Source organism: Oryzias melastigma, linkage group LG20 (assembly GCF_002922805.2).
Source record: "Oryzias melastigma strain HK-1 linkage group LG20, ASM292280v2, whole genome shotgun sequence".
Taxonomy (NCBI): domain Eukaryota; kingdom Metazoa; phylum Chordata; class Actinopteri; order Beloniformes; family Adrianichthyidae; genus Oryzias; species Oryzias melastigma.
Genome location: NC_050531.1, coordinates 9,648,173 through 9,663,581, shown reverse-complemented (window position 1 = coordinate 9,663,581; position 15,409 = coordinate 9,648,173). Strand labels below are relative to the sequence as shown.

The window sequence follows — 15,409 nt, the reverse complement described above, 5'->3', positions numbered from 1 at the left end:
TTTATTGTAGCCCTAAGCAGACATGCCTCCATGCAGGTAAACCTTGTTGCAGAGGGTCACTTCACACCACACATTTATGAGGCCTTACATAACCACTTGAAGGAAAGGGAGTTGATTATTGAAAAGGCTCGGCACCTCCTCCGCTCCATGGGAAAGGATGCTCTGGCTAATTGCATATGTGCTTTTGGAATCAAACATGTACACAAAGTTCTGCCTCCGTCCTCTGTGTGTGCATGTTTGTGCATCAGCGTGCATGTTCCTCCTCATCTCCAGGAGTCTAATCTGGCTCCAGCCGGCTGCTGTGTGTGTATGTGTGTTTTTGTATGGAGGTGGAGGGGGTACTCCTCCCTGAGCTCTTAATTAACTCTGGACCAGGGCCTCCAGTGTGCCGCTCCCATCAACAGATTTGCAAAAGGAAGCTGGTGAGACACAGAGATCCTCCCATACTTGCTGCATGTGAAAGCGTAGCAAAATTCTGATGTGAGCTCAGACTGCAGGAAGAGATATTGAAGCGTACGTGAGTATTTATGGTCTGGATCTTAGTAGTTGCATGACTTTATTGATGGACTAGCAGTAAACATTGTTTACTTTGACTTAATTTCTGGAAAAGGAAAGCATTTCTGTTCATTCAAGTTGAACTTTAGATCATTTGAATAGTTTGATGTGATGTTTTATGAATGTGTAGTTTTTGTAGTAATCAGAATAGCAGAGAAAATATTTCCCCCCAAGAGGAATTATATTGCATATCTTATTGATCCTTGGGTACTTTTTTCACTATATTTTTTTGTTATGTTTCTACCAAAACTCTGAAAGTCTGAAAATATTTACTGCACTTTTGATTATGGTTGGGCAAATTTATATATAATATTTCACATTTTTTCACACCAAATTTGATTTCCAATTTTTATTTAGTTATTTTAATACCTTCTACAAAAATTAAAAATGACAGAATACATTTGTATTTAGGAGTTTGTACACAATTCCTTGGTGTTTCGTTAGCTACTGCTAGCTTTAGCATCTCGTGAGAAACTCGACAGAGTGCTTCTATTTCAAGTTTTATGGCAAGAAGATTCCAAGAGCCTTCCAACAGATTTTGAAATCACAAAACCAAACAAGCTCCAAAAAACCCAATAAACTGTTCCTGTTTTGGGAACAAGCTCCTCTTTGCGAACTGCTGTTTTAACGTTTTTGTGTGGCTACAAACGGGTTGAAACCCTAGAAAATAAAATCAACATTTTACAAAAAAATAAATCTTAAATGTGGATTCATCAATAAAATTGTCCAACTTCCCACATTTTAAGTTTTCTTTATTTTATTTAAATAATTTTATGCTTTTTTTCATTATTTTGTATTGTCTCTACAATAAAACCTAGAGTTGCGTTCAAGGCAGTCTCTTTATTTACATCTAAATGCTAAAGGTTAAGAAAACATACACAGTGGAGAGTTAGTTGAGGATTTTATCCTTTAAAAATGTCCGTCTGTGTCAACATAACGTATTAATAGTGCTGCCAAGATTTAGTAAGTGCCAGCTGCAACAGCTGCCTCAGGGAGGAAATACAGAGTAAGAAGGATGGGACAGACTTTTATAACCTCCATATATTAAAACTATTCAATACAATCTACTTGAGCTGTAAACTTCCCTTTACCTCTCTGTGTAGGAAGTAAATGGATATATTGATCTATTCTTGAAAGTTGCTTCTCAACATTGTCTTCCTCTGTTGTGGAGGAGAAAGCACAAGCAGAGGATTCAGCAGCGTTTTCAAAGCAGCACATTGTTTTCGGGGGTGTTCAGTGTCTGTCAGCAGCGGTGCTTGGCAGCCGTGGATCAGTGTTTACATAAGTGTGATGAAGCAAGCTGGTTGGAGTGACAGCAGATTCCACAGTGGTTGATTGAGAAAGCTCATCTGCCTTTTAACATGCACCAGGGAATTATGGGAATGTTGCAGAAGCACTTTGTGCATAATCTTGTGTTATCTAAACATAAAGTATGCATACTCTATTTCAATTGCACTTTCCAAAATATTTACTTATAATGTTATATAAAAGTGAGGCTTGAATGTATATTTGAAAATATGCTTGTTTGCATACAAAGAGTAGAACATCTCAAAGATGTGAGGACATTTTTGTTACTGTGGTCTCAGACAGCTGTGGAGTTTCTTGTATTATGTCATTCTTCTTGGAAGATGGCATTAACAGTATAGGGTATTATATACAAGAAAGCACCAGCATGTTATCCACTGCCATTTACAACATGCAAACATAAATAAAGATGCTGGTTTACGTTTCCTTTGACAGTCAAAATGGATCGGAATGGAAAAGTTTTTTATTGTTTTCTCTTTAGATCAATGATGATTCTTGGTAAAATCATGAGGTTTTTCTAAACTTATAGTTTTATTTAGCATAGAGCTGCCATGATTAGTCGATTAGTCACGACTTTGATGACTATTAGAATAGTTGACGACTAATTTAGTAGTTGATTAGTCGTTTTTCTTATTTTTTTTTTTTTTTTTAATTACAGTACGTACGTTTTAATGCCCTGTCTGCTAGTATTTTTGATTAGGGGTGAAAATATTGATTTTTGGTATTTTGCAATATTTAGTCCTGTGATTGATTCTTTATGGATTCTCACTAAGTATCAATCTTTTATTTTCATTTATAGAGGCTGTAAAACATTATATTTGTTATCCTTTGGTGAGACGTTCCTTTGGAGGTAGATAGGGGGCGCCAGTTGTAAGACTGGCTGTCGCAAGCACCAATGTGCCTGTACGTGAATTATTTAGTTTTTGTTGTATTGTTTACAACAGTTTTACACAAAGTAGTGACACTCCTTTTCATGTTTACTATTGTTAACACTGAATTTACAGATAATTCAAATTTAATCGGTGTATGTGCTTGTCAAAAATAGTATTACTAATTTTAGCAATGTTGCACAAAATAAGACACAAGTTAATTATTATTGTGTTCAAGCTAAAAAATAAATGGGGGTATATTTTCCTAAAAAATATATGTTCTTCTTTATAATGTGAGTTAGAGACAACTTTTACCGATTATCGCAGTATCACGATATCGTGAGCCATGTATCGCGTATCAGTGATTCCCAGCCCTAATATGCAATCCTATCTTTTTTTTCTTTCTATTTGGTAAATAATTACCAAAAAGTAAAGAAAAGAAGCTTTTGAAAAAGAAACTTTAATATGGGATGACCTGAACATTTTATTCTGGCAGTTTGTTTAAAGTTTGTTCTTCAAGGAATTTACATTTTAAGATGTGGTGTCTTTGTGCTAGTTTAATCATGTTTACATTAAAAGCGGGGTCATCTGGACCCCACAAGACAGCACACTGAACTTTTTTTTCAGGGATTTTTTTATCTTCACTGATATTCCATGGCAGACATAAAGTCCTGTCTATCTTTGTCATGGAAGGGATCACACATTAATATAAGGGTGGGGTCATCTGGACCCCATAAGAGAGCACGAGGGTTAAAAAAACACAGAATTCATTCTATAATTTTTTTGTTTTTCTTTTTTTGTTTAACAATTTTCTATAATTTTGCCCTAAAACATTGTCTTCATTTTCTTTTATTTGTACAGCTTGTTTATTAGGTAAAAGAATACATAATCCTCAATAAACATCTGCTTATCTTATAAGTCACCAAGATTTAAAACATAAGTGCTGTTAGAGCTTAATGGACTTTAGCTCTTTGTTGTATGCAGTCTCAATTCCCATACCTGCTTCTTTCTTCTTTCTCATGGTCGCACTTTTCCGTTGAAGTCCATCCCTGTTTTTATTAGACTCTGGGATTGGATAGATTGAATTTTTGCCACAACAACCACACATTAGTGCACAATTTTTGATTACATTTTTCAGAAAATTCTACTTTGTTTGGCTGCTGGAGTAAATGGATACAAGCCAAGAATGGAGCCGGGATAGTTTTACCGTAAGGCAGCCGTACTGACCTGCATATTTTCATGGTCTCTTCAGGAACATACAGAAAAATATTAATACAGGAAAATGATTTACTTTGGGGGGAAAATGTTGATAGTTGAATTATCGCTAACTATAATTAGGATAAAATAGTAATGATGAAGAAGGGGAACAATTCAGCTCATCTTAAGAAAAAGGATGATTTTACTTAATCAATCTAATTAATTAATCTAATTTAAAGAGGGTGGTGCTGTGCAGTTCCAGAATTCCTTTATAGTAGAAGTACATTTTCCTGCTGCTGAAAGAATATTTAAAAGTACACATATTATTATGAAAGTACACAGATTATAGCAAAATTTCAAAGTTTTTGGAAGAAAAACTTATCAAACTATGCTGCAAATTTGTGATATTTAGTCATTTTTGGTTGAACTACTTTAATTTTCATTAAATGTAATAAAACTACTGTTTTGAGGGAATGTTTTTTTATGTTGACTTGATTACTTAAGCCTTGGTGATGAATGGATAATCTATATTTTGAGCTAGAATTCCAAAATGAAGAGTACTATTGAGAGTCTCTATATTGATTTAGTGGGTAACCACTGAGAATGATTCGTTAAGGTTATCACTGACCCGATGACCGGGAGATCTATTGCTCAATTTTCTATGTAATCTGGAGAAAAAAGGGCAATTTGTTGCATTAATCACAATGGATTAGCAAATTTCATTGCTTAGTCACGCTCACAAAGCTGCACTTCAAAGCTTCAGCTGCTTTAGCCACTGCCATGAATCACACACCCCTTAAAACTGAACTGAGCGCCCCCCACCACCCCAGCCTGGGCCTCAGCTCTCCTTGGACGTTGAAATGGAGCACCAAGGACAAATACGTGTTGTGTTCTCAGTGAAAGGTCCTTCTCCTCCAGACCCTGTGCACAGGGGATCATTCATCTGTTTACTCATCTCGTCGTTTTTGTCATTTCTAATATCTTAGAGGACATTTTTCTGTAACCCTTGTTAGGTAAATGTATTTTTCCACTTAAGTTCTATTTACTTGTTACTTGATCTAAAAAAACACTAAAAGGAAAGGTGTTTGAGGTCATTTCTGTCTTTCTGATCAGCTTTAGTGAACTGTGTTATGTACATTGTGCTTTAGAATGGATCTCTGAGCTCTGCTGGAAAGCACGTGAAGGTCATTAAGAACAGCTTTGTTTGTCTTGCAGGCAGATCAAACGGAAAGGGTCTTGTCTGACCCTCACCCTGGTCTCCAGAGCTCAAAAGCTGATCCGCTGATCCGGAACAGACCACTTAGTGACATATATCCATTTCAGAACCACGCTGAGAGGGGTTCAGTCCCATATCTGCTGCCTGGGTGTGGTGCCCCTGTCCAACCTATTCCTCACTCAGATGAGAGCCGACTGAATGGCGTCAAGTCTTCTGCCTGGTCCAGTTCTGTTTCAGGTCAACATGAAAGAAAACCTTACTCTTCAAAAATTATGAGGCTGTTTTCTAATTCAAGGAAAGGTCCTGTCCCTCTGCACACTCCTGCTCCTGACAGTCCGTCTGCGGCCCACGGCAGCAGCAGCTCTCAGCCGTGGACCGGACTGTCAGGGTTTGGGGTTGTAGACTCGTTTAAAAAGCTGCGATCATCTGTGCTACAAGGAATTCAGACTAAAGAGGCAGCGATCTATAATGGAGACCACGTCACGTCAACTGACCACATGACCAATGGCTCAGATTTTAGCCATCCTGACCACGCTGCAAATTATTTAAACACTTCAGAAGGATGCAGTGCGTCTACGGCGGATGTTCCAAGCCAGATGTTGGCTGCCGTTCACCAGTACGGCTCAGGCGCGGAGGATTGTGATGAGGAAGAGTACGAATTCGATGAATTCTCACGGAACCCGCGATTCTCAAGGAGTATCAGAAGAGCGTATGGAGCGGGACGCATCTCTATATCTGACAAAGTAAATGTGAGACAAGCAGGAGGGTGTCACCGTGAAGCTGGGGTTACCCCACGGGAACAAAATCAGACGCCCAAAGCCAATGCAAGAACAGAGAATCTGGACGAAAACACAAACGTGAAGGTTTTGAGTAGACTCAGTAAAAGCACAGAGAACATTAATTTATTTAAAGCTCCTTTTAGGCGCAAAGCCCCATCATCAGGTCCTGAAGACCCACAGAGAAATGGTTTGTCCAACGGGACACCAAACATCCAAAGGACTTCTAGTGCCTCTTCAGTAGATCTGCGATCCAGTATGAGGAACCACAGGAGCGGCCTCTGGAAGACTAAAGGATCGATGCTAAAGCTAGTTGGCAGCATGACTGACCTAACTGCTCGGCGTAAGGGAAGCTCCTCCCCTGGACCTCCATCTCCCCCTCCCTTGTCACCATTGAGCCGTCTCCATGACGACTATTCTCGCCGTGTACCCTGCCTTAAAACTAATGAGAGACAGCGCAGGCCTGTGCCTGTCAACGTCCAGATCGCTTCTGTTGAACATACTCCTCTGGTTCATCCCCAACCCGATAACGACGGAGGATCTGAGGAGGATCGCAATATTGACCGTGTTTTCTTGGAGCCCTCAGAGACAACGGAGCAGATCTCAGCTGATGTGTCTGCTCAACATGAACGTCTAGCTTTTGGGTCAATGAGCACTTCTAAAGAAAAGCTCCAGTGCTGTTCTTCGCCACAAAACCAAAGAAAGCCTTCACAACAGCAAGACCAGAACAACAGCAACTTGTTACCAAACCAGGTAAGACAGCAACTCTTTCTCACACCTGTAAAGACACACTCCAGTGAAAGTTTTGGGTGCTTTTAGCATGTTCTTGTAGCATTTTTCTCATGGTCTAGGATGAAGATAATTTAGATTAAAACTGACTTTCTGAGTATTCTTTATTTAAACTGTGGTGAATCAGGAACAGATGAAAAAATTAAGTAGTTGTTACGTACAAATACAGTCAGTAGTCCACAATAAAGTCTTCGTTTTCCTCATCAGCTGGAATTATACAGATGTCTCCCCATAGATGGCGCTCTACAGATAAATGCACTTTTGTTCAGGCAGAGAAAGTTATTCTGCATTCATGTAGTCTTTTTTGTGTGATCATGTGTGATTTCCAGTTGGACAGTCATTTTTCCGATTATTCCAACACCACATGAACGCAGCATTTCCCTGAGTTTGAGTTTTTCCCTAAGGGACATTAACCTATTGGTGAAAATGGCACCAAAATTTGAAAAATAAAAACCTCTGAAATGTTCTGTTTTAAAGTAATTATTATTAAGATTAAGGCTTGTTTTTGTCCAGATCCTGTGTTAGTTCTTTCTTTTATGAGGTGAAATACCAAAAAAAGCCACAAATCTGCTCCTGGTCCAGCCCTTCTGTCATATTTTAGAACTTTCTGTTGTCCACGAGTAAGAAAATTTGCACATAACTGGTGTAGACAAAGGGATGACGGGAAATGAGTTCAGGCTTACTCCCTGCCAACCTAGAAAACAACAGGTTTCTTGATTTTTGCCTAAAAGCGGCATAATCAGAATGAAAAGACCATTGGGAAACACTTTTAAAATATATTAAAATATTTTAAAAATGGGACTTTAACCGATTGTGAACGTTGCTTTTTATTCGTAATGTAAAGGGTGGAAATAAACACAAAACTCTCAAGAGTTTTAGTGCACTTCTGCAGGAAATAAATGTATGAACTTTGACTCTCTAGAGACTCTGTCAACACACAGAGATGCACGTGTAGACCAATAAAAACAGATAAAAGTGCATCTTATATAACCAAAATTGAAAGCAAATATTGAATCTGATATAAAACAAATGGATCATTTATGCGTTCCTTTACTTGAAGAGCTTTGACCCTTATCTTCAGAAATGAAGCATTACCTGTGTCAGTATGAAGTTATCTGGTGTGTTCCTTATTTATTGAGATAAGCTGTTATGTCGATGTGAACCTTGCCAGCGTTGTGGACATGTGTCATAAACCTGAGCTGAGAGTCGTCTTTACCGCCACGGCTCTCCCCCTCCTGCGGTTGTGTTCGATTCCCGGTATCCGCTCCTGCACAGCAGCACGCTGAGCCTGCCGGGCTGTGGCACTCCGAAGGAGTCGGGAGAGTTAATGATTAGGCCTTGTTTATGATTAGTGGCTCTTGCGCAAAAGGGCCTCATAGTCCTGTGGGAAGGTAAGAGGCGATGACTGAGCAAAGCCCTCTTTCACCCCTCCTTCTCTAAAAAGTAGATGAAGCATGAATCAAAGTTCAGCTCTGTGAACTCCAGGCTCTTGACAGCTATCAGCAACAGGACAGATAGGACTAAAAGTTTCGAATTTTTGTAGCCGATCTTTGGATTTTCCTGTAACAATGAATCGTAAAAGCAGATTTGTTTGCTTTAGGAATCTAAGGGCTTTAACTAATCTTAGAAAGCTTTAATGGCTTGGTCTTTAGAACTGCAGGCCAGCTAGTGTTTTTGTTTCATAATGGTGCTAGCACACTGTGTGCCGTTCCAGTGCATATGCCGCGGTCCAGACCCAGACTCAGACAAGCAAGAGGTGAGGTTTGATTTTTATGGATGATTAAAAATCTTTGTTGTAGTTTCTATATTAGTGAGCAACTTCTGATTGAAATGCAAAGGAATTAAATCTGCTTGTGATGTTTTGTCACAATTTTTGCACTTTTGGCAACCTTTTTTCTAAAATCTGCATATTTTTATGTGTTTATTAACATAAAAATTAAGTTCCTCACTAATAATTAGTGGTGCCACAATCGATTATTTTAATAGTCAACCAATCACCAATTATTTTTTCAGATTAATCGACTAATCGGGTCATGCATAAACTGGATGTATTTATCTAACCATTATTAGCTTTAAGCTTACTACAAACTAAATATATAGCACTACTTGTGATAATGCTAGTGTGAATGCTGTATGCTAAATTTGGCCTCTGTAGATGCTAAAATTGATAGCTAAAAACCCTGAAGTTGATAGCTAAAATCGCTGAAGCTAACAACTGAAAATGCTGAAGCTGATAGCCAGCTAAAATATTAGTTAAATGCCAAAATAGCCTTAAAAAAAACTGAAAAAAACATAGGTTAGCCAAAACTAGCATGTAGCTTAAAAAATAGCTAAACTTCAAAATACCCTAAAAAAGTGAAAAAAAAGCCTAAATTAGCCAAAACAGCTAGCGTGTAATTAGCCTAACTCCAAAACAGCCTAAAAAACTTTTTTAAAAAAGCCTAAATTAGCTAAAACAGCTAGCATGTTGCTGAAATATTAGCTCAACTCCTAGAAAATGGAAAACAAATCCTAAATTTGCCAAAATAGCTAGCATGTAGCTGAGATATTGAGATATATGAGATTTGCTAAACTCCAAAATAGACTAAAGAACCTTAATGAATCCCAAAACTAGCATAATGCCACAAAACTAGCATAATGCCATTATAACTTTCAACTTTACTACACTCCAACTCCATATAATATAAAGTAATCGCAAATCGACTATTAAATTAGTCGTTGACTATTTAAATAGTCGATTAGTCATCAACTAATCGTGGCAGCCTTACCAAAAATAATAATATTGTTATTTTTCAGAATTTAACTCTTCAAGTAGTGTCATCTGTCTCTGAGTTGAATATTTTATGACCAAAGCAAAGTCTAACTGGAACTTTTGCTTTGATTTTCCAGGTAGCATCACATCTAGAAGGGCGAGAAGCACTTCTTAAGGAGGAGGTGTCTCCAGCAGCAAGCGGCACCGCTCCCGTGTCCCCAACGAGCCTCTCGGAGTCACCGGTGTCGCCCACATCTTCCGAAGATGCAGCCTCGCCCTCTGCAGAAACACCTTCCGTCAAACCCCGGAGGAGAAGTGTGCGCCCCAGACCGCGACCCCTATCCGACTACGCGCAGCTGGTTTCCAGGAAGCATCCCATCCCCGAGGAAACGGCGGAGCTAAACCATGAAGAAAGGACAGCAGAAACTCTGTCACAGAAAGGTTCCAGTGATTTTGAGAATGAAAGCAGCCCTAAAAGTTTCAGAATGAGCGGGGGCGCTCAGATTCAGCGCCGCATGTCGGTGGCCGGAGCCGTTGACCTGTTTCCTGCAGACGCACAACTGAAGGAGGAACGCCTCCCCCCTGTAAGCCTCATCCACGTATTTATCTCAGACTTTATTTTCAAACCTAAAAAGAGTTCAAGACATTATTTCTGTTAAACCAGTTATTTGTGTTTTTAGAGTAGATTAGATTAGAAATGATTTATTTCAAGCAATCAAAGTAAGGATAATGCATAAACAATCAACAGAGGTTTACATACTTACAAAGTCATGTCAAACACAACAATTATAGGTTGCTTGAAAGGGAATGGGAGGAAGCAACTTGATATATATTTTCACCGTACCATTTTCTTTACATGAATTATCTTTTTTCCGTTCATATTTTCTAATCAGATGTTTATACCTTACCGGCACAGATACAGGTCATTAAGAACTCTTAGGTGTCAATAAATCACATGGTCATATAAATAGACAGAACACTACTTGAGAATTCATCAAATGCAGATCAAGTATCAAAAATCTGATTATTTTCAATAAAAAAAGAATCGATTTAAAAATTTGCATTTTTTTTTTTCCATTAGAAAAAATATTAATATAAATTAGCTATCAAAAATATGTTCATAACTTCATTAAGAGGCCAAAACATCAAAATTGTCTCTTTTTTTTACTTCTGTTGCAAATATTTCACTCCAAAACAAACAAAATAGGGTGAAGTACACTAGTTCATGGAAGGCTCTGAGGTTTTTATTTTAGGTTTTGCCTCCATTGAGACATAATCTAAAAACAAAAATCTGGAAATCCCAATTTTTTTAATGATTTGAAAATCCATGTTAAGATTTGGTACAGTTGCCTTTATTTGTGATTACACAGGTCAAACGTTTCCTGTAGGTCCTGCAGCAGAAGGGATTTTGTCCCACTCCTCCAAACAGATCTTCTCTAGATCAGTCAGGTTTCTGGGCTGTCACAGAGCAACACAATTTGACTTCCCTCCAAAACCACTCCAGAACCATCATATGCTTCTAGCTGAGCCACTCCTTGGTTCTCCTGGCTGTCATGTTCAATGCTCTGAGAGAAAGAGGTTGTTCTTTAAAAGTGTATGATCAGTGTGTAGACCTGAGTTTATCTTTTATTGTTGAAGAGGCTTTCTTCCACTTTGATGGAATCTACCTGGATGTGACATCAGAGACATGCTAATCCCAGGGCCTTTGCTGCTTCTCATCTTTGCAGCCTTTGTCGCGCCCACCGATCCCCTCCCACCAGGTGCCCCCCTACAAAGGAGTGTCTGCCAGGTTCCGTCCCTCTGTTCTCTCCCAGAGCACCCCCATTGGACTGGACCGCGTGGGGAGGCGCAAGCTCCACAGAGTGCTCAGCGGTGAGGGCTGGAATCCTTTGTGTACAAGAGGAAAAATGTCAGAGGAGGACATAGTTGACGCAGAGCCAAGGGGTTTGCTGCAGATTCAGAAGTCACGTTAACAAAACAGATCAAGATATGCTGCAGTTGCATCATTTGCACACACCTGCATCTATTTCATCCATCTGCTCGGTGCTGTTTTGTAATCTCTGTTTACATGCCGCAGATGGCATCTCCGAGTGCTCTGCCACCCTCGATGACAGCGTGAGTGAGGAGGAGGAGGGCAGCTTCGACGAACTCACTGATGTCACACCTTACCTCGAGTCGGGGGTGGAGCTGTCTGCGCTCAACGAGGTAATGCTGGGAACCCTCCTGATCGTTCATCTGTGAGCAGCCATGTGGTTCATGAAAACAAGCCCTGCTGTACTCACATGTTCGACATAATCTTACATGTTAGACTTGGGCTTAGCCTCCTTGTAATTGTGTGCTTATCTTATCTGTGTGTGTCACTCAGTGGATAAACTGTGGCCACGCCGTGTATGCGGAGGCTCTCTGGGACCATGTGACAATGGAGGAGCAGGAGCTCGCCTTCAAGGCTGGAGACGTTATCCGGGTCCTGGACGCCTCGCATAAGGATTGGTGGTGGGGCAGAGGAGCTGACAGGGAAGCCTGGTTTCCCTCCAGCTTTGTGAGAGTAAGTTGTGACCCCGTGTTTGCTCTCCAGCAGCACAGAAAAGACTGGCAAACTGACTAAGCCCCAAACAAAATTCAGAAAGCCCTCTAAACAGTGTGTGAAGAGGCTCCAGCCTGAAAGGGCCAGCTGGTTTCTCTGGTGACTAGGACTAATTGACAGTTGACTCTTAATTAGGGAGGCTGGCGTAACCATGGTGATGTCATTTGATTGGCAGATGGGCATCAGCTGTGCTCAATCCGTGTTCATGAACAGGAACCATAACCTCCACTTTCAGTTGCCATGGTAATTTTTAAGTAGGTTATTTTGTTCGCTTGTAGTTCTTAGTTTAAAGGAAATTACAAAAATATGTCAAGAACTTCACACGCCTTAAAGACCGCATGTTGGACATTGTGGTTCAGAGGGCTCATGTTTCGGGTGTTTCAGGTGCGTGTGAACCAGGAGGACTCGGGTGCTGAAAGTGTTGAGAGTGTGGCCGACCAGCAAGATCCACCGCACAGGGACGCACCCAACAACCAGCACAGGAAGCAGATGAGATCCAACGTCGTCCAGGAAATCATGAACACTGAACGCATCTACATCAAACACCTCAAAGACATCTGTGAGGTATTTTCTTCCTAAAAATCCTCAGTGTACGTCTAAATTTCAGTAAATGTCAATAATGTATTTTAGACTTTGCTCCACACTGCCACCTGCTGGCCAGATTTTAGAAAGCTTTGTGTGTTCCAGGGGTACATCCGTCAGTGCCGGAAACACCCCGACATGTTCACCGAGCAGCAGCTGAAGATCATCTTCAGCAACATTGAAGACATTTACCGCTTTCAGAGGCAGTTCCTTCGAGATCTGGAAAAAAAGTACAACAAAGAGCAACCGCATCTCAGTGAAATCGGCTCCTGCTTTCTCCTGCAGGTTTGCACACCGCTCCTTCTGTCCCACCTTTAAAATCCTTAAATACTAACTGAGTGTTTCTCTTTACCTCAAGGGGGAAGGCTTTTCCATCTACTCAGAGTACTGTAACACTCACCCGGTCGCCTGTGCGGAGCTGCAGCGCCTCATGAAGATGGGGAAATATAAGCATTTCTTTGAGGCCTGTCGCCTCCTCCAACAGATGATTGACATTTCTATCGCCGGCTTCCTGCTCACGCCAGTCCAGAAGATCTGTAAATACCCGCTGCAGCTGGGAGAACTGCTCAAATATACACCCAAAGACCACAGGTAACATTTACAACTCATTCAAAAATATTTTAATTAGTCATGTAGAAACTAAATTGGAATATTTTTTTTTTTTTTGGATGATAAAATTAGTAGATAAAAAGCCTTTTTTTGCTTGGATTATTGATGGTCGCCTCACTGTTTGATTCCAGTGACCACAGTGGGGTCAGTGAAGCATATGAAGCTATGAAGAACGTGGCCAGTTTGATCAATGAGAGGAAGAGGCGGCTGGAGAGCATCGACACCATCGCTCATTGGCAGGTTTCCATTTTGCACTGGGAGGTGAGGACGACTCTCTCATATGAACATTTAACGCATCCTTTTGGATGTTCATCACATAAATCGATTCTGCTTCTATGATTGTGTTCCAGGGGCCGGACGTTCTGGAGCGCAGCTCCGAGCTGATCCACTCCGGAGAGCTGACTCGAGCGGTCCGGCAGAGCAAGCTGCAGCAGCGGAGTTTCTTCCTGTTCGATCACCAGCTGATCTTCTGCAAAAAGGACGTCCTGCGCAGAGATCTGCTCCACTACCGCGGACGGCTGGATATGGACCAGACCGAGGTCTTGGACGTGCCTGATGGGCGGGACCCAAACCTGGGCCTGAACCTGAGGAACGCCTTTCGCCTGCGCAACACCTCCACTTTAGAGTTAATGTGTGTGCTGTGCTGCCGAAAAGCCCAGGACAAGCAGAGGTGGCTGCAGGCCTTTTCTAAAGAGAGGCAGAGAGTCAAGGATGACCAAGAGATGGGTGGGTGATTCAAACGGAGAGATAAAATGGTGTTTTCACATTCGGCCTTTACTCCCACTCGATGACATAATCAATTGTCACCAGTCAGCTCACAAATACATAACAGCATTGGTTTTATAACTTTATAAGGTCAAGCACATTTGAATTAAACTTCAGTGCATCAGAGCACACCCGCATGAAGAAAAGCGCAGTGGCGTGGAACACCCTTGCAGCGTAGGGCTCTGTATCCCTCCGCTGCGAGGATTAGCCCTTAAAAAAACATTTTCAGACGACCTTACTCCTTCAAATGGCCCTAAATTTGGACGGGAAGAATTTGGATTTGGTCTCAATTTCCAGTTTTTCTTAAATTAGGCCGCTTTAATGTCCCCCCTCCAATTATCTTTTGAAAATATGATGCTATTTTTAGCCAAAATGTTACAAATATCGTTTTTACAGAGCAGTATTAGTTCATTAAGACTTCACCTCTGAATTGTGGGCGGGACTGTGGATGTAAAGCAATCCTATCCTCTTTCCCCTCCCTGTTGCTGAGAGCTCCCATGCTAGCGTACAACCCCTAAGCTAACATTAGCGGTGCAACAAAAATGGCGAGCAATATTGGAGCTATCCAGCTGTACAGTTTTGAGCCGGATGCCAGCTCAAACGAGGAAAATGGATCTAGTCATCTACAAGTGGAGCCCATTATATTTTTCATGTAAAAAATCCAATATTTTTTAAACAGCATTTTTCATTTGCTCCTGATTCCAAATGATTTGAACAAACAAACTCAAAAATGCAATTTTAAGCTCATTTTTTATATATCAATATGTCCTCCATCATCAAAAAAGACACAAAAACATGTTAGAAGCACCCAAAACATTCATTTTGATTGAAGTCGACAACTTAAAATGTTCAGTTAAAAATCAATTCAGCTAAAAAAAAATAAAAATACCTGAATAAGCAATAATCCCTGCAATGACATATCATAAATGAAGTTGGTGGCAATAAATATTCTGTTTTACATGTATTTTTTTTTGCTTTTCTTTGTAGGAATAGATATCAGTGAAGAGCAAAGAAAACAGGCCATCATTAATGCCAGAAGACCAAAACATGGAAAGATTAAGAGTAAGTAAATACTTTGATTTTTCCCTTTAAATGTATATATTTTTTTATTTCTATTTTAATTGTTTCTGTTTTCGTAGACATTGGTTACTCTGGTTCTGCTGCACTGCTCCATCAGAACCTCCCTCCGCTTCAGCAGCGCCACATCACCATTCCAACCAGCGTGCCTGAGCAGCAGGTCTTCACTCTGGCTGAACCGCCCAAACAAAAGCCCCACCACCTGCTGTACACCTTCACCCGGAATGCCTTCTTCAGGAAATGACATGTCGCTTCATTTATTCATCCTCTCTGCATGTTCAGAGCTCGCATTAAACACCTTTTTTGTGTGAATGAATGTATTGTCAGGTTTTG

At 40.5% G+C, this 15,409-nt stretch overlaps 1 protein-coding gene and 1 long non-coding RNA gene across 3 annotated transcripts in view; one reads left to right on the top strand and one right to left on the bottom strand.

Annotated features, from left to right (window-relative positions):
- The window catches only part of spata13 (spermatogenesis associated 13), a 20,142-nt gene extending 4,750 nt beyond the window's left edge, over positions 1-15,392 (top strand). Inside the window, exons 2-14 of one of the 2 annotated variants that reach the window (XM_024280153.2) lie at positions 5,142-6,671; positions 8,422-8,463; positions 9,597-10,043; positions 11,187-11,331; positions 11,537-11,664; positions 11,825-12,004; positions 12,428-12,607; positions 12,731-12,910; positions 12,984-13,216; positions 13,366-13,495; positions 13,585-13,960; positions 14,987-15,061; positions 15,139-15,392. In XM_024280153.2, coding sequence (XP_024135921.1) covers positions 5,142-6,671; positions 8,422-8,463; positions 9,597-10,043; positions 11,187-11,331; positions 11,537-11,664; positions 11,825-12,004; positions 12,428-12,607; positions 12,731-12,910; positions 12,984-13,216; positions 13,366-13,495; positions 13,585-13,960; positions 14,987-15,061; positions 15,139-15,320 — 3,828 coding nt within the window. In that variant the 3' untranslated portion in view covers positions 15,321-15,392. The remainder of the gene's footprint in view (positions 1-5,141; positions 6,672-8,421; positions 8,464-9,596; positions 10,044-11,186; positions 11,332-11,536; positions 11,665-11,824; positions 12,005-12,427; positions 12,608-12,730; positions 12,911-12,983; positions 13,217-13,365; positions 13,496-13,584; positions 13,961-14,986; positions 15,062-15,138) is intronic. The other variant, XM_024280154.2, reaches the window with a different exon arrangement.
- Positions 11,073-11,608, bottom strand: LOC112151303. The gene is made up of 2 exons (XR_002920100.2): positions 11,477-11,608; positions 11,073-11,346 (listed from the first exon to the last, which is right to left on the bottom strand). It is a non-coding gene; the product is annotated as an uncharacterized LOC112151303 (long non-coding RNA).
- Positions 15,393-15,409: the final 17 nt, after the last annotated feature.